Source organism: Pundamilia nyererei, unplaced genomic scaffold (assembly GCF_000239375.1).
Source record: "Pundamilia nyererei isolate P.nyererei 1_Seehausen unplaced genomic scaffold, PunNye1.0 scaffold00020, whole genome shotgun sequence".
NCBI classification, from domain to species: Eukaryota; Metazoa; Chordata; class Actinopteri; order Cichliformes; family Cichlidae; genus Pundamilia; species Pundamilia nyererei.
This window is the reverse complement of record NW_005187421.1, coordinates 3,233,248-3,256,386: the sequence shown is the minus strand read 5'-3', so window position 1 is coordinate 3,256,386 and position 23,139 is coordinate 3,233,248. Positions and strand designations below refer to the sequence as shown.

Sequence of the window (23,139 nt, the reverse complement as noted above, 5' to 3'; positions counted from 1 at the left end):
TGTGATTGCAGTGCTCCTTGAAAAATGTCAGTTTAGGTCTCTTATGTAATTTCGCAGTCCGGCCTTATCCGGTGTTATTTCCTAGTCAAACCGACGTTTCGTTCACAGTGCTGTTGGAGAGTCATGCCTCCAGTTTCCAGCATTGTCTTCTGGCACAGATGTTGTGACATTGATTGAATATTGAGAATGTTAAGGGAGTGAATCCTCAATAGAAATCGGATGGTTGTCCGAGACAAAGGGGATTTGTAGGATATTTTATATGGATTTCCCCATCTTGCATATTTCCTGAATAAAGCCAAGGCTAGAATTTTTTTTCAATTTCAGCTAATTGGTTTTTGCAATGTTGACACATCCTTTTTAAGAGCTTTTGCTGTTTCACTCAATTAGTTGAGTAGAGCAGATACCCAGTGCCATGTTTTTTTTAGCTGTTTTTGTAGTTGCAGTAATGACCAAATCTGTTTGACATCTAAAGTATCAGAAATCTGTTGTTCTCTAGATTTTTTTCAATCGAACATAAATTTTGATCAAGTGAAAGGGAGAACAAAAGAACCAAGTGGTTGCTTTCCAGTTATATCACAATATATTTCCATCAAATCTGCAATCATATGCTAGGAGCAAAGCTGCATGCACAACTGAAACATGGACACACAGAAATATACATATATATGTATATATAATATGGATGCACACAAGAATGTACTGTATGTGTCCACACACAAACAAACATTCACAGAGAACATGAACATTCGACCCACCCTCAGGATGTAAGGAAATGAGGCCTTCTTCCTTCCCTGACCCTGAGCAGGCTGGGACTGAAGCCTGGCCTTTTCACTGCCGGCAGCTGGCCAGTCTCTCCCTCCCTACCATGTATTCTGGGAATTTACAGTCCAATAATAAGCCTCCCAGAAAGTAGCTGTTCATCACAGGATGACAAACAGCAGACTGTTTTGTGAATTTTGCTTTGACTTTGTCTGCTCTGAAGGAATTTGTGACCATGCGCTATTTTCATAGATTTATGTCTTTAAAAAAAAACTAGGCTTCTCCAGAGGAATGCTGTCTTATGATGTAGGATAATAACCAGGCAGCAAAACGGTTTAGTTTGCTTTGCTTTCTGCAGTACTCCAGCTCGCTCGTGCTCAGAGGAATTCTTCCACCATTCGTCGACCCTAGCAGCAAATGCCACGGCCGCCTCCGTGTTTCAAACGAGCCCCATCAACACAGCTGGGAAGCATTCACCTGTGACACACCAGGAGGATGTCGCAATAAGGAAAGGAGTTCCTGGTTCTCTGGTAGCTGCAGATGCAAAAGGAGATGATAAACAGGCTTGTCAAATACCGACCTCACCCAAATGTATCGTCACCCTGAGTCCGTCTAGCTTCCTTCCCGTGCCCACTGCCATGGCAACCGCATCAACAGAAACGACTGATACGTGCCGGCAGAAGGGAAAGCCACAGACTGAAATGGATGAAGGCACGTCTTGGGTGGACAGCAGTCTTCCAGCAAAGTGAGCTCACTCCAACAGCTACACTGTTATTTAATGAAACTTTGCTGCATTAAGCTAAAACGGCTTAATTCACTTCAAAGTGAAGGGATCTTCTATTTCCATGATCCCTTTGAATTTTCTATATCAGCATGTGATCTTGACGTGAGACTGCAGTGCTTCTCTGTGGATGATGAATGTCACTATCTGAAGACTGCATGACCTTTTTTACCTGTTTTAGATGAAGGCAAATTGATAGTGCCAGCTAAAATCTGTTGTTGAAAAGGGCTGCATGGAAAGTCTGAAAAGTTGACTTTTTCTCTTATCCTTGCTTTTTTGTTACTGATTAATTTGGGAAAGTAGAAACATTTGAGAATGTGCTTTTTGATTAACTGTGCATGACTTTAGTTGGCAGCTTTTGAGCTGTTCAGGGATTTCAAATTAGGAAACAACTTCAGTGCATTCTGAAGTAAATTTGATCCAGTTTGAACCAAAATCGATGAGTAATTCTTCAGTCTATATCTTTGAATCCAAATCTAGATTGGCAATCACACAGTGATAGTTCAAAGTGTGCCAATGAAATTCTATAGTAAAGCTGACTTTAAAGCATATTCCCAGCCACACATCTATCTACCCCAAAACATATGGCAAATAGATGTTTTACTAGGACATACCATATGACAAATACCATTTTTAGCAAACAATCTGCCTGGTCTTGATTTAGTCTTTTTTTTCCCATCTTGTGAGATTCAAACCACAGGCCACACTGTCTCTCACACCCCTCCAACATCAGAGACAGCTCTGTATGAAGACCTTTGTGGTTAAGGCCAAACCTACAAGTGGTGGTCACAGACACAAAGACAGCTGCATCCTTGATGTTACCCTTGTGCTGTCTAATAAAACATGCATTTCCTTTTTTTTCTTTCTTTTTTCAATAGTTTAGTGTCAGCTGCATTCTAAGATCATGGCCATATAATGTGTTTTTTTTTTTTTATATTATTTTTATTTTATGCCAGCAGTGCTTTTAGTGCTGCAGTAAATTTGTGTTCTGGATAAGACTGCCCCCTTGTGTCTGGCTTGAGGTTTGTCATTTAACCTAGGAGCTAACACAACCAAAGATCACCACACATATTTGTTTCAAGCATTAGTAATTAAATTAAGCTGGTGCGTAGTCACAAACTAACTCATTATCAGCTGCAAACATGGCTTTTTAATATTTGCACGCGTGGATGAGATGTTTCTCTCTTCAGAGTGTTGTGTTCATTTGTGATTGTGTTTTCCCTCCATGCTTTCTGACTTCTGTAGATTCAGCCACACAGATTGTGTGTCAGATGATCCGCAGTAAGTTGTCTTTTTACCCCTCACAGGCTCAGCTGCCTGGCATTGCTCTGCAGTACAAAATAGAGCTGGCTCAATAAGTCATTAAATCATTTGTTCATTGTTGGAAATAGGTCATGGAAGTGGGGAAATCTGCCAGAAATTGAAGGAATTTAGAAAAATGTCGCCACTGACAGCAATTTATATTTATAAAAGTTCTATTTTTTCCTTTATTAATTTCATATTGACAATCTTGTGTTAAAAAAAATGCTGCATTATGCTGTCATTTAACCATAATATGCTCTTACCAGGGTACGGATCATGTGAAGTGGCCCATAGAACCTCAAACTTTACTGGAATCGATACCCTTATGTCATAAATCATTCCTTTAATTCATCTTTTGGGGCAATTTTGACATGACATGTTAAACACCACATAGTCTAAACAAATGTGGAATGGAACCAAAATGTTTTCTGCAATGACAGTAATTTATCTGATTTCTGTTTTCGTAGAGGTATTAGTGGGAATCAGTGCAGCCAGTCGGTGCTGATGTATGACAGCATTTGTTACAAGGCGATCTTATGTGCCGACTTTTTTCTGCATGGAAAACATAAATGTCTCACAAATAAGCAGATTTTGCTGCTTGCAGTTAAATGATTTGTGGTGGACATTTTTGGCTGTGTGCTTCAACAGTGTCAAACTGTGTCCCTGGCTCTTAGGCTTATCATGGAAAATATGGCTTCAATAAACTTAGTGCTTTTTTGCCTTTGCCTGGCAACAATCCATTTCTCTCAAATTTATTCAACGTGCCTGCTGCCAAGGATGTGGAGAGGACTTGCTAAACTCATCCTCAGTGCTTCTGCGAGCCAGCTGCATGTGTCATGTAAAGCAGCCATTTCTACCAGCCTGCCAACAACCAGTCCCTTTTAATCCCATACACAACAGCTAAAAGTGCAGCATGATGACAGGGGATTGCTTAAGTGCAGTTGCCCTTGGTGTGAAAATACTGTACTGCTGCAATGTTCTTTAATGCACACACTGCTCAGTGAGAACCAAAAAGCATTTGTGAGTGAGTACCATCTAAGTGCCACTCTTTTGTAACTTATGACTGTAAGCCAAGCGATACCTTTGAAAATTACCTGTTGCCAGCACATAAAAGTACTAAAAATAGACAGGTGCTATATTCACATAGTTAAGACAGTTGTCATTGCTCTTAGGCTTTCTAATTCTGTGATCAACATGCATTGTTGCTGCATGCCTCTAACAATAAAGCTGTACTTTCTGTCTCATCTGTAATGTAAAACTGTTTCGCCATTGCAGAACAAATGTAAAGAGAAATGTAAACCGCCTTTAATGATTCAATGATTGTATGAAGATCATACTGATTGTTGCATCTGATGAACTCGGATTGAAACTGATATTAAATGTATTTAAATGTGTTTTGAAACATATCGAATCCATCAAAAGAGCAAAGACGCAGAAATCTTTGTTTGATCTTCCGAGGGAACAATGGGCTGGATAAAATCTTAGTTCTGCTTACTAAGCAAGCATGAAGTTTCCTTTAAAAACATGTTTCCATGGAACAATGATTTTATTTTTGGTATCTCTCTGAGACACTGGCACCAGTTTATTTACCTTTCCTCATTATGATAAATTGACGTCGTTTTTGAACGATGTGGTTTGTTTGATACATTCTGTTTGGACTGTTCCATGGTATACATGGTAAAGCTAATTTTCTGTGTTTATTTGACATTAACCATTTCAGTGGCTCCAGTAGTATAGTGGATTACACACTCGCCTTATAAGCAAAGAAAAATCCCAGTTTTCCGGGAAGAGGGAGAAATCCCTTTTGGGTTGCTTCAGGAAGGGCATCTGGTGTAAAAAGAAATCTGCCAGATCAAACATGTAGGCCTACTTGCTATGGTGACATCTTATGATTAAGTGAGCAGTCAAAAGTAGCTTTTATTCAACATTAAACATGTTACTTCTTCAAAGTTGCATTGAAAGTATAGAATATGTTAAAGCAGTTATTTTTATATTGTGTTCCGGTGACAAAATGAAAACACCATTACAGTAGTAGTACATCATGTACTATAGAATCACTAGTAGTATAGCTAATAAGCCCAGTTTGATTTAAATATTTACTGCTTGTTTTTTCCCCTTGCCTGCAGGAGTGTGAGTATGATCGACATGCGTGGTGAGGAAGAAGCCACGTTACAGCCGCACAGTCAGGTGCGTCATGAGCGGATGCATAACCAGTACAACAAAATGAAGGAAGAGGAGGACCACTGGCAGGATGTGAGTTTCTCAGACATTAGGTCGCTCACTCTGTATCTTTCGGTCTTTGTTTCATGGGACTGATATTTATTTGTATGCAGTTTGTTACATCGTTGCATTACTTTCATTATTCCTTTTTAACTGCTATGGTTTTACTGCCTGTGGCCTGTTATACAAGCGTCTTCTAAAGTCATTTTAGCTGTGCCCCAGTAAAATAACAGGGAGCTCAAAGTGCTGCTGAACCAGGACATACTTTGAATCTGTCTGTATGGGTGTCAGGACCTGGCCCGATGGAAAAGTCGGAGGAGGAGTATTTCCCAGGATCTGATCAAAAAGGAGGAGGAAAGGAAGATGATGGAGCGCCTGATGTCAGGAGACACCTATACCTCTCAGAGGAGAAGAAGCATCAAGACCTATAGGGAGATAGTAGAGGACAAGTAAGTTACATCCACGACAACCTACTGAGAACCGCTTTAATGAGTATACCACAGGAACGCCAATAGCTCTTTGCACAGTATGATATCAGAAGTAAAGAAAAACTGGGTCATTCTCAGAGAAGAGAATTATATGTCCCCTGTCATTGCTGTCAGCAGGCACAAAGGTGAATGCAGCTCCTCCTGGAGTTCACTTTAAATAGGTCTCCTTCAGAAATTAAAAGGAAGAGCAGATTGTGTGAGTGATTGTGAAATGACTAGAAGAAACTGATCTTTTGCAGTGAAGAAAAAAAAAAAGGTCTCTCGAGTTTGACAGCAACCAGTCAGCCTTTGGTAGCAATTACAACTGATTTCTGTATCTGTCTTTTTAGACAAAGCTTGGCTAAAGCAAGAGTAGGTTCAAATAATTGTTATATCAACTGCTTTACCTCTGCTATGCTTTCTCTTCTTTCTAAGGGAGCGTCGTGAGGAGGATCTACGGCAGGCATACAAGAAAGCCAAAACTCCTGAGGAGGCGACTGCCATTCTCCAACGTTACGCCCAGCGTTTCTCCATAAGCGAAACAGTCCTCGAACGCCTGCAGCTGCCAAAGTTGTTGGACCGCAGCATATCCGCTGACCCCTCCTTCCCCACCTCACCTTTCCCGCTCTCCCTCTCCCTGTCAGCCTCTCCCACGACACCAGACCCTTTCGATTCTGACTTCAATGGGCCCATGAGGTATCTGCGCCAGCAGTCTGCCCCGACTCCAAAGTTTACTTCTACATTTGAGGCGCGAATCGAGGAGTTTCCCAAAGAACCGTCCTCACACCAGCGGTCTCAGATACGCTCTCGCTCCTCTGAACCGCCATCAACCCGAGCCCTGTCACCCAAACCGGTGCCTTTGCTGATGCCCAAGCCTTATTTCCAGGCCCGACCTGCAGGAGGTGAAACTTGGAACAACAAGGTATGATTGACTCAGGCGAAGGAGGTCAGATATTGACTTACCTAGATATATCTGAATGTGAGAACACAGATGTCAGTATATTTTTTTTCATTGCACCACAATTCACACGTGGAAACATTTAAGATTAAGGATTAAGGTGACAACAATTAAAATGTTCATAGTTGTCTACTCCAAATACTGAGTCCTGTTTTTAGCTGTTTTTGCACATGAACAATGTCAGGAGGTTCAGTCCAAAACATTGGCAGATGTTACCCTCTCTCACACGTGGGACACAGCAGGAAATAATCCCATTCATGTGTGATCTGTTCTCACTATTAGATATACCCAGTTTGGTTTAGGCTAGGATGCTGCCTGGGTATAGAAGGAAGTGCATATGACTCCCACTTTCTTAGTGTCTGTTCATCGAACATGTACATGAACATATTGGACTATGACTATGCACTAAGCAGCTGACAATCCAGCTGCTTTCAACATTTGCACTGCCTGCAGGTATTGTCACAGGAAGCTTCAGGGCTGCTGTGGATATACAGTATGGTGCTTCTTGTTCAGGTTGTGTACACAGTGATTCTAAAGCTTTATTCCTATATACAAAAAAGAAGATAAGATCTTGTTAGTCTAAAGGTGATTAAGGCCTTGACCATTTCAAATGTGGTTACTTGCAAGTGTCGGTTTCCCTCCTTGTGGGTAAATTCCTCTCTGGGTCTCTTGGCATTTACATTAGAATACCACAGAACTGCCATGGTGATGAGCCGGCTGGTTTGTAGGAAAATGTAAGACATCCCCTCCCTGAAGAAGCATGTAATGTTTCAATTTAGCTCGAAGTACTCTCAACGGGATCCATTTCCTTTTCTTCTAGAAAAAAATTACAAAATGGGAATTTTCATGATGAGATCTTATGTTTTGGTGTGGAAAAGAAGGAGGGTAAGATTATTATCAGACCAAATGGAACAAAGCACTCTTCTGGAATTCCTTGTCAGGAGTCTGAGCAAAGCCTGGGTTTCAATGGAGCCCTCTGTTCCCTATTGACTTAAGAAGTTGACAAGTAGGACCCTCTCAATGTGAAGTGGGCTCCCGACGGACAAAGAGAGCCCACACAGGCTGCAAGGAGAGGGATGAGAAGGTGGAGGCAGAGAGGGGGAGACTGAGCCTGCATTCACCCATCTTTACCACCGTGTCTTGAGTTACCGCTCACTAGGAGCTCTTCGCACATATATTAGTGCCTCTTGTTCATAGAGGGCAGTGTGGTCTTGTGAGCTGGATGAATAGCTAATTACTAACTGAGAAGAGAGGTTCATAATGACCACAAATGAGGCCACTGGGTTTTTTGGCGTGGTTTATTTTACATTTTTATTCGCAGTCAGTGTTGTTCAGGATTTCTATATTTATCCATGTAATGAATGAAGAATAAATTGGACAATAAGCGCCTTCTTATCTAGAAATGAGTGGTTCAATACTGTAATCTTACCTTGAAATTGCATATGTTATGATTTAGAGCAAAATAAATAAAATTGAATGGTATAGCCATATCGTTCAGCTTGCTTTCTTAACATTAATGCATGTTGAAGCCATTTATTGAAAAGCGAAGGGTATAAACACTACACACAGAAAATTAAACATTAAACTTTTTCTCTTTTTACCTAGGTGGATGGTTTGCTGCGAGTAAATGGTGACGTTGGAAGTGACGATGTTCCCACCACACCTGAGAGTCAAGGGAGGGACTCGCCTCCCCATTTTCAGGCATCCCCTTCCCAAAGCAAAAACAGCACTGTAGATGGTGCTGTAGATGTTCCCTTGTCAGAAACCTCACTCCCTCACAGTACCCACACCTCTTCTAGGGAAGGAAGTCCAGTGTCAACAAAGGCAAAGGAGACACAAGATGTTACAGAGATAGCTTCTGAGGACACTCAGGAGGTCCAGGAGGAGAAAGTCACTGAGTCAACACCACCCAGCCGGCCCACCTCACTCCCATCAGTGAGAATTCCGATGTTTTATAGTTATTTACATTTTTTTGTCTTTTAAAGAAGCATGGTTAGTGGGTATTTTACTCCAAGCCCAGTTTTCTGGGTGCAGAGTATTTTGCCTCTCTCAATAATGCCGTATATTGAATACTTGCCCTGTAATCTGTTCCTTGCCATGCATTATATCATGCATCTTGCAATGATTTTGCCCAAATTTAGTTGAGATTGAACTCTTCAAGTCTGAAATATCATGTTTCGTTTGTACTTCTTACACAACATAGGCCCTTTGATCTGCAGAATTTAGTTTAGCATTCAGAAAGAAATCCATATGTGACCCCTACAGGAGCTGCAGAAGCCACAGGAAAGCTTTGGAAAGACTGGAAACCAGACAGCAGCTGCTTCAGAGGAAGAAAAGCCAAATGCTGTAGCTCATCAAAACCCACCTGCAGGTAGTAGTATGCTGACACCTTGTGGTTACTTTTAGAACAAACACGTGTTACTGAAGTTCATGCAACACTGTGCAACTATATTAGTAGATTTTAAACTTCTTGGATGTCTTTTTTTCAGAAGCCAAACAAGAACAAGAAATGTCCAAACCATCTAGTGAAGACCTCTCTAATCTTGTCCAGTCTGGGGTTGATATACAGTCATATCAGCCAGTAGGTGATATCAAAACTCAAATTATGAGCCATCTGTCTAGTAGATATCTAGTGGATAACATGCACTCATAACAGTTCCACCCCCCAATCCAAGGACTTCCCTCTATACACAGACTACACAACTACCATCACCACGGTGCAATCCTTAAATTTATAACAATATTTATTTATTTATTTTTCCCGATTTGTATATTTGTACATATAAAATTTTGAATACTGTTTGTATGTATATAGTGCTGCAGACCTGTGCACCTCACCCCCCTTTCTTTTCCTACATATCTGCACTGTGTAGGAGATGCTCTGTATCTCATTGTACATGTGTATACTGACAATAAAAGGCGTTCTATTCTATAATCTTAAATCTACCTGCAGGCCAATGATCCCTGCTCCCAGGAGCTCTTACCGAGGTCAGAGATGTCATCAAGCTCAGCTCCACCAGGATCATCTGCTTATCACCAGCAATGGGAAACAAAAGCAGGTATGTACATGTTTAACACCCAGACATCTGGCTTATTTACCATACTTATTGTTTTAGATGCTTGATCAGCAAATCCCTGTTAGTGCCTGTTTTTCTTTTTGCCTTCCAATATGTCACTTTGCTTTGCTGCTATGATTAAAGGGCATTCAAAGGTTTGCGATCATGATGAGACTTGTTATCATATCGCTGTAGTATATCCCATTTTATTTCATAAGGGAGATGTTTTGTTGGATTGCATGTCCATCAATCAAAAAATCTGCCTTGCTTTATTGTTTTTTTTTCTTATTTGTTTTTATTCATAATTTGTATAACCAAACTGGAATTAATTTTTATGTGGGGAAAAAGTGTTGCTCTTTAAGGGTTTTTATTTTATTTTATTTATTTTAATTTTAGTTTTTTTTATACCAGTTTTCCAGTTTCCACTTACAGTATCACAGGAGGAATGCTGCAATCTGCACCCTCTCCACCTCCTGGTTTTGACATCTATCCCTTATTCTTTCCTCCTTTCTTTCCCTTTCTCCCCTAATTCCCTCTTTTCCTTCCACCTGCACATTTTTATTTTATTTCGCTATAGAGCTTGCAAACAGTGTCAGGTCTTCGTTGGCAACCAGCAGCCCTAAATTACGCTGGGAGTTCTTCGCTCTGCAAGGTAAACTCCCTCCACTCGTGGCGATCACATTTCCGCCCTTGAGTGCTGGTGCACAGGGCTTCCCTGCCGTTTCTCCAAGGGCTAGACCCCAGACCCATCTCTTGTTTATTCCTTCATTTCCAATGTTTTTGTGAACGAACAGTGACGTTTTCTGTGTTTTAAATGTGTTTTGAAGTTTCTCATTCTTAGTATTACTGGCTCATCAGTGTCTTGTTGTTGTAAAAGATGTTCTCATCATGTTTACAGAAGCTCTTAATGAGAAGAAGTGCCCTTTGACAATGTATTAAAAGAAGATTATACCCGGTACACATTTTTGACCTGCTTAACTTTTAGTTTCATGCTTGCCTCAGTGTGCTTCACATTATGGGGGCTTTTCCACCAAAAGCTCTAACATCTGGTGTGTATTAGAGCTCTATTAAAGTTGTGATCAGCATTAATCAGTACCCACTGCAGTGGGAAAGCCAGATGTTGGGTAGGGGAGAAATATATTCTCACAGAACTGTAGTTACAGCCTTAACTAACAGAAATTTATTTAATTGTGTAAGGTTTATCTGTTGTTTGGATCATTTGAACATTTGACTGTTATTTATAAGTTGTTGTGGACTCCTTTTGCGTAGCAGTCTTTCTGCATGCAAGTGTGAATTTCAAAAAAAGAATCTCCAAAAGTTGATTCTGTTCATCTGGGCGTAGCGTTTTGTGGGAGAAACGTTTCGTCACTCATCCAAGTGACGTCTTCAGTCTCAGCTGACTGCAGGTTTCCCCAAATCTTATAAACAGTATATTTGCATAATGACTGAAACCAGCCCACTGAAGGAACAAAGGGCTGGGAGGTCAGTTCCTTCATCATAATTATGCAAATTCTCATGACCATTGATCAAAGACCGCCGATCAATGGCCATGAGTTCCATTCACAAAGAGTTGGGGAATGGCTGCAATCACAGCATTGTAAGATGCTGAAAGATGTACCCTTAGGCCCCCTCCTCGATTCAGAGGTCGTTCCCTTTTCACGTAAATGGTCTCCTTGACTCCGCGCTCAAACCAGCGTTCCTCCCTGTCCAGGATGTGTACATCCTCATCCTTGAAAGAGAGTCCTGGCCAGACGAGGTCAAAAAAGATAATGTTCAGCTGTTTTCCACACACTGGTTAAACCTACAAAACCTGACCTAGTAAGAGGCAAAGTTTCAATTTATATCAACATTTTTCTAACTAGAAAGACAAAATAAAACCTTTGAACCTTTGACAAATTATTAATTTACTGACTATGATTGTTGCTCTTGGTGGACTCAGCTCTGTCTTTGTTTTCTTTCATCCCCATTTTACTCCTCAGGAAATCAGCACTTGGCGTGTTGTCTTTTTCCTCAATATCCGAGTGACTTAGTTTGATCCCCTGTGTCCAAATATCTCATTTGCTTTAACCGCTGTTTCCTTTCTCTGTAGAAGAGGCGGAAAAGGATCACCGTGGAAATGTGAGTAAATTCACAAAAACCCTTTTTTACTGCTTATCCCCTCCTGCAGTACCATGGGTACACCAGTAGTTTAGCTTAATGTTGTAAAAGTACAATTACGGAAGGGAGGGAATACACAAAATACAACAGGTAAGAGTGAAAAAGGTGTTTTAGACTTTAACAGAAACGCAAAGCAAGAAAACCATTAATATGACTGCATGTGAATCTTTCAGTTTTATTATTCAGTGCTCACATACTGTCATATTTTAGGCGCCTCAGCTAATTATTATAGGACACACAAAGCTGTTTATGTAGCATGCCAGATGATGATGCTGTAGTCGATGGCTGAGACTGCTTTTATTTTATTTTCATTTAAGCTCATCTCTCTCTTTCTCTGTCTCTTCTCTCCTTAGTAGGAGTCCTTTGGCTAGCATTGGAGTAGTGCTGTTGTGGTAGACCAACTATTTCTGTCTCCTCCCTTCTCTTCTTCTACTTTTTTTTGTGGTGGATGTGTGTGCACTTTGGTGTTGATCTGTGCGTGAATGGGTTGTGGTTGGATGTGAATGTGTGCATGGATATTTGTATATGGTGATATGTGTGTGTGTGGGTGTGTGTGTGTTGGGGTCTATCAGGTGTCAGTTCCGGTGTTACCCCAGGCCAAGCGGGGAGACCGCTGGTCTTGGGACCCGGATGAGGAGCGAAAGCGTCAGGAAAGGTGGCAGCAAGAGCAGGAGCGCATGCTGCAGGTACACAGTATACCTAAAAGAGTCAAGCATGGTGCATGAGGCTGCAAAGTTAGGGGTTAGCTTTCTTATAGAGAACAACATACCTACAGTGTGCTATAATGATATATTGTGTTTTAGCAGCACAAACCAGTTTTGTGGAAAGACATGACAGGTTGTGGTCAGTCTCGGCCCCTGAGGTTTTAATGACATTTAATTGTGAGACCTCAGACTCCTTTCTACAAATGAGGTGATTTAACAAAAATAATAATAAATTGCAGCCGGTGTGGAAAGCAGGTGTTGTTACTGAATTTTGCTGTTAAAGATTATTTCTAACATGAATCCAGACCACACTGCTGCACAGCTGCACAGTCACTGACTTGCTCCGCTTACAGTCAGATGTATTAACCACATTTCATTGCTGCTCTCAAAGCTTGCCTCCATATTTGTTTTGTATTGAACACATCCTCCTGTAAAGGCAAACTCACCCCCATCCCCCCCAAGCTGCGTCTGTGCACACTTTAACCATTAGGTGGCGATTTTGTGCAGTGGAAGAACCTCTGTTTTGGTTTTATTCCCTCACTGTCTCCATCTCAAGCCACAGACAGAGGCAAGGACTCTGTCCAAAGCTGCTGCTGTTGCTGCTGCCCAAGTCACCCTCTCTCTCCTCGATTTATAACAGGTGCATCTCAAGTCCACACACTTGTCAACATTTAATGGAGTTGCAGTGTCCATTATTTATCAAGCTCATCTACAGTGTTATCTTGAAAAAAGACGAAGCAGTGATGAAAGCCGATTTCCCTTCTTTCCAGTTGTTGCAGGATGGTTTGAGATGAGATGCGCTGAAATGGATGAATGTCTGGTGCATCAGTGTACTCATTACTTCCTTTTAGCCTCCCTGCGTCTGTGTTGTCTATGTGTTGTCTGTAAATGGCGCCTTCTTTTTGGGGTTCTTACACAAGTCTAAAAGGTTAAAAAGGTAATCTGAGAAAATATGTTTGTGTTTTTTCTGCTTTTATTGGATATAGGCAGTTATAAACCATAAACCATACTCCAAACCAAAGAACATTTAAATGGAGTTTTGAAAATTGTGTAGGAACCCACTGTTTGAGAGCTTCTGCATGATACGCTTTCTGCTTTTGTCTGCACTGCCTGCTTTTGGTCTCCTTTGTTTGCTTTTTGTTCCTAACAAGCAGATATAAAATCTGTTTTTAGGCATAGCAGTGGATAGGAAGCTAAATTTGCCTTCACATATGTCTGTACATCAAGTTTCACATAGTTAAAGTGCATAATGAGGGTATTCTGCATGGAAATGTTGTAGCGTGTGCCTGTTATTGCAGCTCTCTGTCTTCTTGGACCAAGTTAAAACATTATCACAAGCAGAGAATTTTTAGCATTTGGTTGGCCTTTTGAAAAGTCTCTCAGTACTCTGTTGATGTCGGATATGTCTGCGCATTGCCTTTGTTTTCCAACTGCAGACAGTTTAGTCTTCCTCTCTGCTGTGCTGCATGTCATGTGTTGTGTTGCCATGGTAACAGGAGAAGTACCAGCGTGAGCAGGAGAAACTGAAGGAGGAGTGGGAGAAAGCACAGAAGGAGGTGGCAGAGGAGGAGAGGAAGTACCACGAGGAGGTGTGTGGGTGTGTTTTTTGCTTGACAGCACCTGTGATGGGTTTTTCTGCTTAACAATATCAACTGAATTACATGTAATATGTGTGTGTGAATCTGAAGTTCGCTAACCAGCTAACCACGAAATTATGGTTTAAAATTCATCTATGTTCATATTAAAACAGGAGCGTCGGATACTGGAGGAAACTGTGACGCCTCTGACGCCCCGCTCTTCCGCCCTGCCCTCCCCCAGTCGAGGTGAACTCTCCTCTCTCCCAACTGATCCTCAGGACACTATCGTTCGTTCTCTTGCTGACTGGGAACGTAAACAGGAACTGCTGGAGAGGCAATCGGTGAATAGCGCATTGATCATAATATGAGCTGTGTACCGTCACACTGTATAAATTCACCCTCATATGAACAGTGGCCAGAACACCTGCATGTGACATGTTTTTTGTTTTGTTTTGTTAATAAAGTATTTTCGTTTGCTACCTCGTTTAGCTGAGTTCAAGTTAAAAAAAAAAAAAAGGTGCAATTTACAATATAGTGTATATATGAATATGTTTATGATGCTCCTTGATGCATGCACAAAATTACATTATTTAATTTGGTCTTGACAATATGTGGCTGTAAACAAGCCACAACCACATATAGAGCACTTCATTGGATTTTAATAGCATATATGATAAGTATGATAAATATAAGTTATTGCTAAATTCATTACTTTTTAACTGGCTCAAGTTATTTTTGAAAGTCACTTAAGAGGACATCGAGGCTGGTCAGCTAACAGTTTGCTGTTTCTTACCTGCTGCCACAGAGGGAGAGCACAGAGAGCGTGGATCTGAAACGGAGAGAAAATGACCGGACTAGTGACATCAGCACCGCTGATGACAGCATGAAAACAGCCAGAAGGTTAGTTAAGGTGTCTCCATTAAGTAAATGTTCCAATGTTTTTTCAAATAATAAGTTCTTAATCCACAGTAGCACTTAATGAGGCTTAAATGTTAGAATACTGCTCTATATTTGGTCATAAATAGGAGGGCTTTCTTTGTTTTGTTTTTTTGCAAATGAGTTAAAAGGTTCAGTTTTAAATTGAGAGCCACTTTTGATTTTGATACTTTAGGTAAAGGTAAATCAGCTTAGAAGAGAACTGCTCTCAGGTTAAAATGATGAACTATTAAATGATAAAATGAGATCAGTGAGACTGATCCGCCTGTTTCTGTGTGATGAAACAAATCCTGCAGGCTATGGCCATGACGGTATTTTGTTTTGTGTCTTTGTCTGAATTCTGTGTATTTTTGACAGTTGACCGATCATTTCAGCACATTTCTCTCTCTGCTGTCATCAGCTCAATGAGTCAGAGCAGCAGTCAGGTGGAGAAATTTGGTCACAGCCTACAGAATGGCCAAAAGCTTCCTCCGGTGCTGGCCAAGTCTTCAACTCCAGTCAAGAAACAACAAGAACTCCCAGCAGACGGCAGCAAACCTCCAGGAGGACGAAGGTGTGTGAGAGAGAACAAGGCTTCAGTGTAGCTTCTGCCACAGTTCCTGAATATTATTCTCTAATAGCTTCCATTTGTTTTCCTCTTCTAAATAGAGGTGGGTTAAAAGCATGCACATTAATGCAGTTTCTTGTCCTGACACATAATATGCCATGTGTTCATGTTGCAGTGTGATTCTTTAACATTATTTTATCCTCTCATGTCCATTGTCTTTAGTTTAAAGAAAAATTCTGCTTTTTAAAAAAAAATATATATATATATATTATCTGTGTTATAAATGCATATTTTAAATAATCACACCAGAAACCAGCAGGTTTCTATTGTGTTGGAGTAAAAGCTCCTGTTATGCTGTTTGGCCACCAGGTGGCATCTTATACCTGCATTTTGCTTCATAGTCTTCCAGCACTTGAAGCAGCATTATTGTTTGCCATGACCGAAGTGTTATAAACCTTATCAGCAGAATCATATACTATAGTAACACATAACAATGCATTTTAATGGATGAAGTAATGCTGGATCTATCCAAACATCACTGAGCAGATTTGACTGTTGTTCTGTCTTGGATTGGCTCGTGTCTGACTCTGACAGCCAATAGTGTCGCTGTAACTGCGAGTCATCGCCATGTTGCATGTTGCTGTCCATTTCCAGGAGTGGCCCTATTGATAATAACATGGGCCGCAGCTCATCAAAAACCCCTGCAGCATGCCCACCACCCTCTGACGCACTGCCTCCAGCACCCAACAGGTATTGCATCACAAATGGCCCACATGGAGGAAAGGGAGCTTGTGATTCACTTCTGCATTGTCATTTTCTGCTTTGCTGCTTGCATTTCTCCACCCAGCTCATAACATGTACCAGCAGCATTTACCCTCTAACCTGTATGGTATTTGAATAGAACCAAAGAATGGTGGAGTCGAGAAGTAGCAGTGTATTCATTCATTTTATGTAGTTTTGTTTTTTATGTTTCATCGTCGTACAATGAGCATATTTACATAAACTGCTCCAAATGATCCATTATCCAGCTTTACGAAATTATGTTTTCTTTCAGTTAACATGTTTTTAAAATGCAGTTAACAGCACGCAGAGGAGACCAAAAACATACATGTACACCATGATGTCAGCAAACAGCCTCTGCTGAACATCAGTGAAAGCACAAGACAGCACGTACATGAATCTCTGCCACAGATAACTGCCTGCAGAATCTATAGGGAATGAATAAGACTTCTGGCTTTCTGGTTTCTGTTTGCAGTTTTATTGGCAAATCGTGTTTGAGCAGGCTTAAGTTACACACAGGTGAGCAGTCCTTGTAGAGATCAAAAGAGGGGATGCATTTGCTGAAAACACATCTACTGTCTGATGATAATGTTGTTTTTTCAAATGTGTTTCCATTCAAAGAAGGAACAGAGAGTCTGATAGAAGGAACAGAGAGTCTGGATCTCTTGGCTACACCAAAAACCCCTGAAATATTAGCTTTTCCCCAGGAGCTAAGTCAGCATACTAGTCAATGAATTTTCAATATTTTAAATATACAGACTCACAAGTTAGCAGGGGTCAAAAAGAGCACCACAAAACATAAGAGTGGAAAACCAGATTCTATCTTAATATTGGTGATTTTCCTTCTATGTGTCTTCCTACTTCTCTCTCTCTCTCTCTCCTATAGGTCTGTCAGTGGGAAGAAGCTGTGTTCCAGCTGTGGTCAGCCATTAGGGAAAGGGGCTGCCATGATCATAGAGACCCTCAGCCTCTATTTCCACATCCACTGCTTTAAGGTTGATGAAAGAGAGAGTGCTCATCTTTGTCATTCTCTGTTTTGTGTATTATCCAGATTAGATTAGATAAAATGAGTAGCAGTGTTAAAAGATAAGAGTGGTTAAATTATTGTTGTTTTTCTTCATTTTTTACTTCAGACAATAGTCTACAAATATTTCAGGTCAAGTCAAGTGCAAACAATTTTTAAATCATCAAACACGTGTAAGAGTATCAGTTGAATCGATGAGGCTCTACAAGGCTTTGCTTCAAAGACTGCCTGGTTACCTCTGCTCTTTGATTAAATTTATGTACAGCACTTACAATAACAGGTCACAGGACATTTTAAAATTAGCTGTGTTCCGTATTCTTCCTGAACTTGGAAAAGGACAGCCTGTATAAATAAAGGATTTAATAATAATCAGTCACCCATCTGTATGTGATCTGTCTTTAAAAATGTCCACCTTTTAGTAGAAATAATTGGTTTGAGTCTCAGTACCACAGAAAGTGAAGGTTTGAAAGCCAAAAAGATTTAATGAAGTCTTTCATTGGATTTGTTGACACTTAGAAACACTTAGGGGAACACCAGGCTTCTCCTTTAGGATACAACAGTTGGTAACAACATTTGCAATTTCCCTCTGTCTCTCTCTTCAGTGTGGCGTGTGTAAAGGACAGTTAGGCGATACAACCACAGGGACGGATGTTCGAATAAAAAACGGCCTCCTCAACTGCCACCAGTGCTACATCCGCTCCCGCTGTGAGTCCTCCTGAACCCTCTCCTATGTCTTCCTCCTCTGTCTCCCCCTACATTATATCTATGTCTCCCAGGGAGAATGGAACGTTCCCTAGGAATGTTTATATCTGTGGTCAGGGTGTACGGAATTAAAAAAAAACAAAACACCACCATAAATAACTAAAAATAACCAGAAATAAATAACTATCTTTTTGCATCATCCTCACAAAACAAAAAGTTTAATCTTTGTATAAAATTTGAAAAAAAAAAGGAAAGGTATTCTTCTCCCTTATTGTTTGCTAATGTTGGCCATATGTCTTATTTTCAATGATAAATAAATGCAGATTTTAATAATGTGAGCAGCAGCAGTAAATACGGCTCTCATGAACCAGGTAGAAAAACAAACCAAATTTATTTTGATTTATTGTTTTCAAAGTAAACTTGACACTATTTTATGCTAAAACTTTTCAGTGTGTTTCAAAACTTAGACTCTTTATTGCAGCGTAACTGTGAGGCTGATAGGACAAGTGTATTTTAATATGAAAATCCTCGCCAGCGCAGCTTAATACAGGTGCACCAGATGCAGTGAAGCTGAAACGGGCAGAAGGAGGAAATGGGGGTGTTGCACTCAGAAGAGGAAGACAGTAACTTTCTGTCCCTTTCACCTTTACTGCACAACAGCAAAACTTTTTCAAACAACACAGCTCGTGTTTCAGTAACCTCTCAACAGCCGTTATCATTCGGGGATCAGTAAACCGCAAAATCAAATCAGGGCCTCTATCAGAAAACTCCTGAGTCTTTATCTCAAATTAAGAAGGTCTTCTTTCATTAAAGCTCCATGTCCTTGAACATGAAGTCCCAGAAAAACAATTGTGGTTTATAAAAATTGCCAATTTGATTCTCTTTCCCCTCTTTTCCTTTCCTGTCAAGCTGCCGGACAGCCAACCACATTGTGACGCTCGACTGACAAGCACAAGGTTCAAAGGAAGAACCCCCCCATCCCTGTTTTAACCTGATTATCTGCAAATCACGTCCTTCGCAGCGTGTCAGAATCTTTGCATCTTCTGCAGTTCGATAACCATTCAAGATTCATTATGTGGCCCAAATGTGGGGGAAAAAAAAATCTTCATATGTGTGTCATCTGATGCATGAGTGAAATCTGGATTTGATTGGTCCTCATGCCACCACAGACTGTGTTTCATCACGCAGCAGCGAGAAAAAGACTGCTCTGAGGCGGCAGCCATGTTGAAAAGAAAACACATCTGCAGATGCTTCAAACACAGGTAGACTATGTTGATGCCCTGTACTGTCTGAATGAACACACAAAAACAAACAAGGTGTTCAAAAATGTGAATTATTGCCAGTATATTATATCACTTTTTATCGTTTAAGAGAGATTTTCTTAATTTGGAGGGATAAGCATCCAAAAACTGGAAAGAATATAGATTATGCGGTAAGGCAGCTAGGCAGACAGAGAGCCTAAACAGGTTTAATCCAAAACACATTAATAAATGTATCCTCCTTCAGTTAAGTGATAAATTACAGCAAACAGATATAGAAAGTGCAATAAAGGTGACTATTTAGACTCAAATACAATATAGAGCAAGCCACTATTTTTATCCTTTGGCCATTGCAGTGACCTCCAGTGTCTCTTTTTCTTTACAGAATAAAATTAGCTTCGAGTATAAAGACATAGTATGGATGTAGGTTCATCATTAGGGCAATAACAGGACTTAAAAGCTGGTTTTGTGCTTTTGGGTCACAGCAGGTTGTTCCTCTTCCAATCTATCAGCTTGGAAAGTCAAGACTTCAATGTGCCTTAGGAAAGCAAGGTGATGCAGGAAAAAACACCAGCTGTATGATGGTGTTTTATTTCTCCTTTATTTTATGTTGTTTTATTTTATTTTGTTGGAGGGATCTGGCCAAATTTTAAACTGCAGACAAGAAGGCTGCAGCTCTCCCTCACATCACGCTTTATTTTAGTTGATAAGTACTGTTTATTTTCACTCAAATTTGATTTCCTAATTCCCCCGCCTCCCTTCCTCTGTGGTTTGCAGTGCTATAAAAAATGCAAAGACTGGAATAAAATGAGATAAAGCGTGTGATGTCTACTTGGTAAAAGACAGATTATGTATACTGCAGGGGAAAATTTCATTTAATTTGGATGTTTTATTCTAGAGTGATATAGACTTCTCTATGCTTTTAATTGAGGTAATTTTGATAATGGCTCAATGATAGAATTCATTTATACCTTGAAAATTAAAAAAAAAATCACTAATACACGTTATTACTAGGTAAAGAGCAAAAATACTATAAACATATACCAGCAGCAGCTGCACCTGTGCAATATTTGGTTGGATGAAAACTAAAGATTTGTGGCGCTGGCTGCACATTTTCAGTCACTTGCTTCTTTTTTAAGGTGTATGAGAAGAGCTCTTCCTGTTATGTGTTGTGGATGTAATGAAAAAAAGTGCACGTTTAAGCCTAAAACCAAATGATTTGCTGTATGAAAGCAAACTAGCAAACAGCCTCCTTTTTCTCCTCCTGAACTGTGTCCTATAGCCAAGCTTCCCCTCTGGGGTCATCTCTTGATCTACAGTATTTTTAAACTTCTGTTATGATTGTGTATTTTTTTTTTCTCAATTTAGTTAACGAATAATTGTCAAGCCCAGTCTCTTATAGCGGGATCTTTGAGACGGAGCTCTATATTCAGACGGTCTTCTTATCGCAGGATAGTTGGGGAATGAAACCTTTTACGTCTGTTCTGTATTTATTGTAATATTCACCTGAGCACTATGCGAAATATAGATTAATTTGATGTTTAAATGCATTTGCATTTATAGCATACTGTATGTTTATAAATAAAATGTTATACATTAACGCCCTGCTTCTGTCTGGTCATTTTGCAATAAAATTACAGAAGAAAAGTAAATAAATGCTTTAAAATGTACATTTAGTAAGATGCCAGTTTGTTAAAAGTGTCACAAAGCGAAACTCTTCAGGTCTGGAATCATGAGTAAACGGACAAATATTATGCTCAGTCATTTCACCTGTAATCACAGCGTATTTGTTTTGGTCCTTTTTATGTGTCATGTGACTCCAAGAACAAAAAGCTGACCGTAACCAATTTTCGAGTGTTATTTAAAGATTTGCATAGAAATTGTTTAAAATGTGTCTTCCTATTGATAAACTATCAAATAATATAATAGCTCATTCTAACCCAGTGAGAATAGAAACCTTTTTGTTTTTTCCATGTGCGTTTTTATGACAGCACCATAAATTTCTAATGATAAAACACAAAAAACCCGTCTGTAGCCTAATGATGTTTTCAGGTGATACTAAAATAATACTCAAGTTGGGTCAGAATAAACCGAGAATAACGACTCCGAACATTTATTTGGCCTTAAATTCAAAGAGGTGCCTATTAAGGTCCTGAGTTTTTTATTAGAGTGCCTTTTTAAAATGTGACTTCATAAAATTAAAACCTTTACCTCGACGGACTCTCTGGCTTATACATGAAACGAATTCTGTGTTCAACTAACGGATTTCCGTATTTTTGATCTCACCTAAAATCTGGTAGCGATTATTCCCAAATTGTGCCTTGAGTCAAAAAACTGGATTCCACGGATGTTTTTTAATAAAAGAAAAAGTGTCAGCCAGTTTGTTTAACTCCTTATTTACCATTTTAAAAATAAACCTGATTGAGTTTCATTTCTTGAAAAATAATTCATTTGTGTATTTTAGTGTAGTTTAATTTCAAGTTCGTATACAATATTTCCCCCGAATTTAAACATTGCCTTTTAATAAGAGTTAGTTTCTTGAAGAAAGATTGACTGACTGTTTGTTTGTTTGTCTGTTTGTTTGTTTGTTTTTAAAGAAACATCCTAGTTTCATAAATTAAACTAAAGGCCGGATTACCTTCTCCCATTCTTTTTCTTTTTCCCAAAAGTCAATCGGAAAGAACGAATTGTGAAACGTCGCGGTGCTGTCCGTGGTGCTGAAATCTTCGCCCTTTTCAAACCACCGTGACAAAATTTGTTTTTTCAAAATTGTTCAAGAATCGTATACTACAAAAAGAATAATAACCGATCATTTCCACGATTTCTTTCCCAAAGAAAAACATGACAAAACAATATGGACTATTATTTTTTTTTTTTATCATCAACAATCATTTCAATGGTACACCTGGAAAACTATGTGCACATGTAGAAATATTTCCTTCTTAAATATAAGCATTCATTACCTACATATAAATAACTTTCAGATCCTGGACAAAACATGTTACATAATGCTCACAAAATGGGAGGGAAATCATTGTAAAATCAGACAAAGAGACAACATGCAAATTATATAGAAATAAATACAATGTTTGCATCCATTCCCCTTTTTTACCCAAAATAAATTCTTCCGAGGGAATTTTGTAAAACATCAAAAAGACTTGTATGATCGATCTACGAGGGAGTATGGCCTATGGTTCAACTATAGGAGACAATAATACGTATTAACACTATACAATTTTGAGCCACAAAAACATTGCCGTAGAAAGACACACAAAACATACAGATTTCCTGTCAGAGGTGAACATTGCAGTAAGTTTGTGCCTTTTTTCTTGAGGAAATAATTGTGTTTATATCGATAATTTAAAGAAACTAAACTCTCAGCAGCCTTAGAAACCAAAACACAGCTGTAAGAGGCCACTTCCACACAGCAGGTTGTGTCTGCAGAGAACAAAACAGCAAAATGCGTCAGCGTCTTGTTGGATATTGGTTGTTTCATACCATGTTTGTGGAAAGCATCCTCAGTCGTGGAAATTCAACGTCTCTGAACGAAACAAAGCATCTGATGAACACTGACATTTAATGTGACTAAACGAGGCTCCTTTGCTCACTGATGGCACTACGCCTTTCCAGCGCGGCGACGTTTGTTTATGCTCCAAATCTGAACAAAATATATTCATCTTAACAAGTCAGTTGATCCGATTTTAAGTATTTATTTCAAGCTTAATGTGTTTTTAATTAATGCATGAATAATGGCTGTTTATTGGTGCACGTAGAAAAAGACATTTTCTGTCTTAATTCTCAGTGTATTTCGTCCCGAGACATGCTTGAAAAGATTTTACACAACTTGCACTTGTTTGTAGAAAATAACTTTTTTTAATTATTATTATTATTATTATAAGACGATCTGACT

The 23,139-nt window shown here is 39.5% G+C and overlaps 1 protein-coding gene across 10 annotated transcripts in view; it reads left to right on the top strand.

The window, feature by feature from the left end:
* Positions 1–20,813, top strand: part of LOC102208390 (LIM and calponin homology domains-containing protein 1) — a 79,665-nt gene extending 58,852 nt beyond the window's left edge. For 2 of the 10 annotated variants that reach the window (XM_005726541.1, XM_005726534.2), the window contains 20 exons: positions 1,118–1,504; positions 2,786–2,821; positions 4,969–5,095; positions 5,354–5,511; positions 5,965–6,451; positions 8,093–8,422; positions 8,753–8,861; positions 8,977–9,068; positions 9,441–9,546; positions 10,121–10,195; positions 11,633–11,661; positions 12,273–12,386; positions 13,901–13,993; positions 14,155–14,322; positions 14,787–14,881; positions 15,318–15,470; positions 16,119–16,214; positions 17,131–17,239; positions 17,871–17,973; positions 18,880–20,813. In XM_005726541.1, coding sequence (XP_005726598.1) covers positions 1,118–1,504; positions 2,786–2,821; positions 4,969–5,095; positions 5,354–5,511; positions 5,965–6,451; positions 8,093–8,422; positions 8,753–8,861; positions 8,977–9,068; positions 9,441–9,546; positions 10,121–10,195; positions 11,633–11,661; positions 12,273–12,386; positions 13,901–13,993; positions 14,155–14,322; positions 14,787–14,881; positions 15,318–15,470; positions 16,119–16,214; positions 17,131–17,239; positions 17,871–17,973; positions 18,880–18,905 — 2,893 coding nt within the window. In that variant the 3' untranslated portion in view covers positions 18,906–20,813. The remainder of the gene's footprint in view (positions 1–1,117; positions 1,505–2,785; positions 2,822–4,968; positions 5,096–5,353; positions 5,512–5,964; positions 6,452–8,092; positions 8,423–8,752; positions 8,862–8,976; positions 9,069–9,440; positions 9,547–10,120; positions 10,196–11,632; positions 11,662–12,272; positions 12,387–13,900; positions 13,994–14,154; positions 14,323–14,786; positions 14,882–15,317; positions 15,471–16,118; positions 16,215–17,130; positions 17,240–17,870; positions 17,974–18,879) is intronic. The other 8 variants (XM_005726543.1, XM_005726542.2, XM_005726535.1 and 5 more) reach the window with 7 other exon arrangements.
* The last annotated feature ends 2,326 nt before the right edge of the window (positions 20,814–23,139 follow it).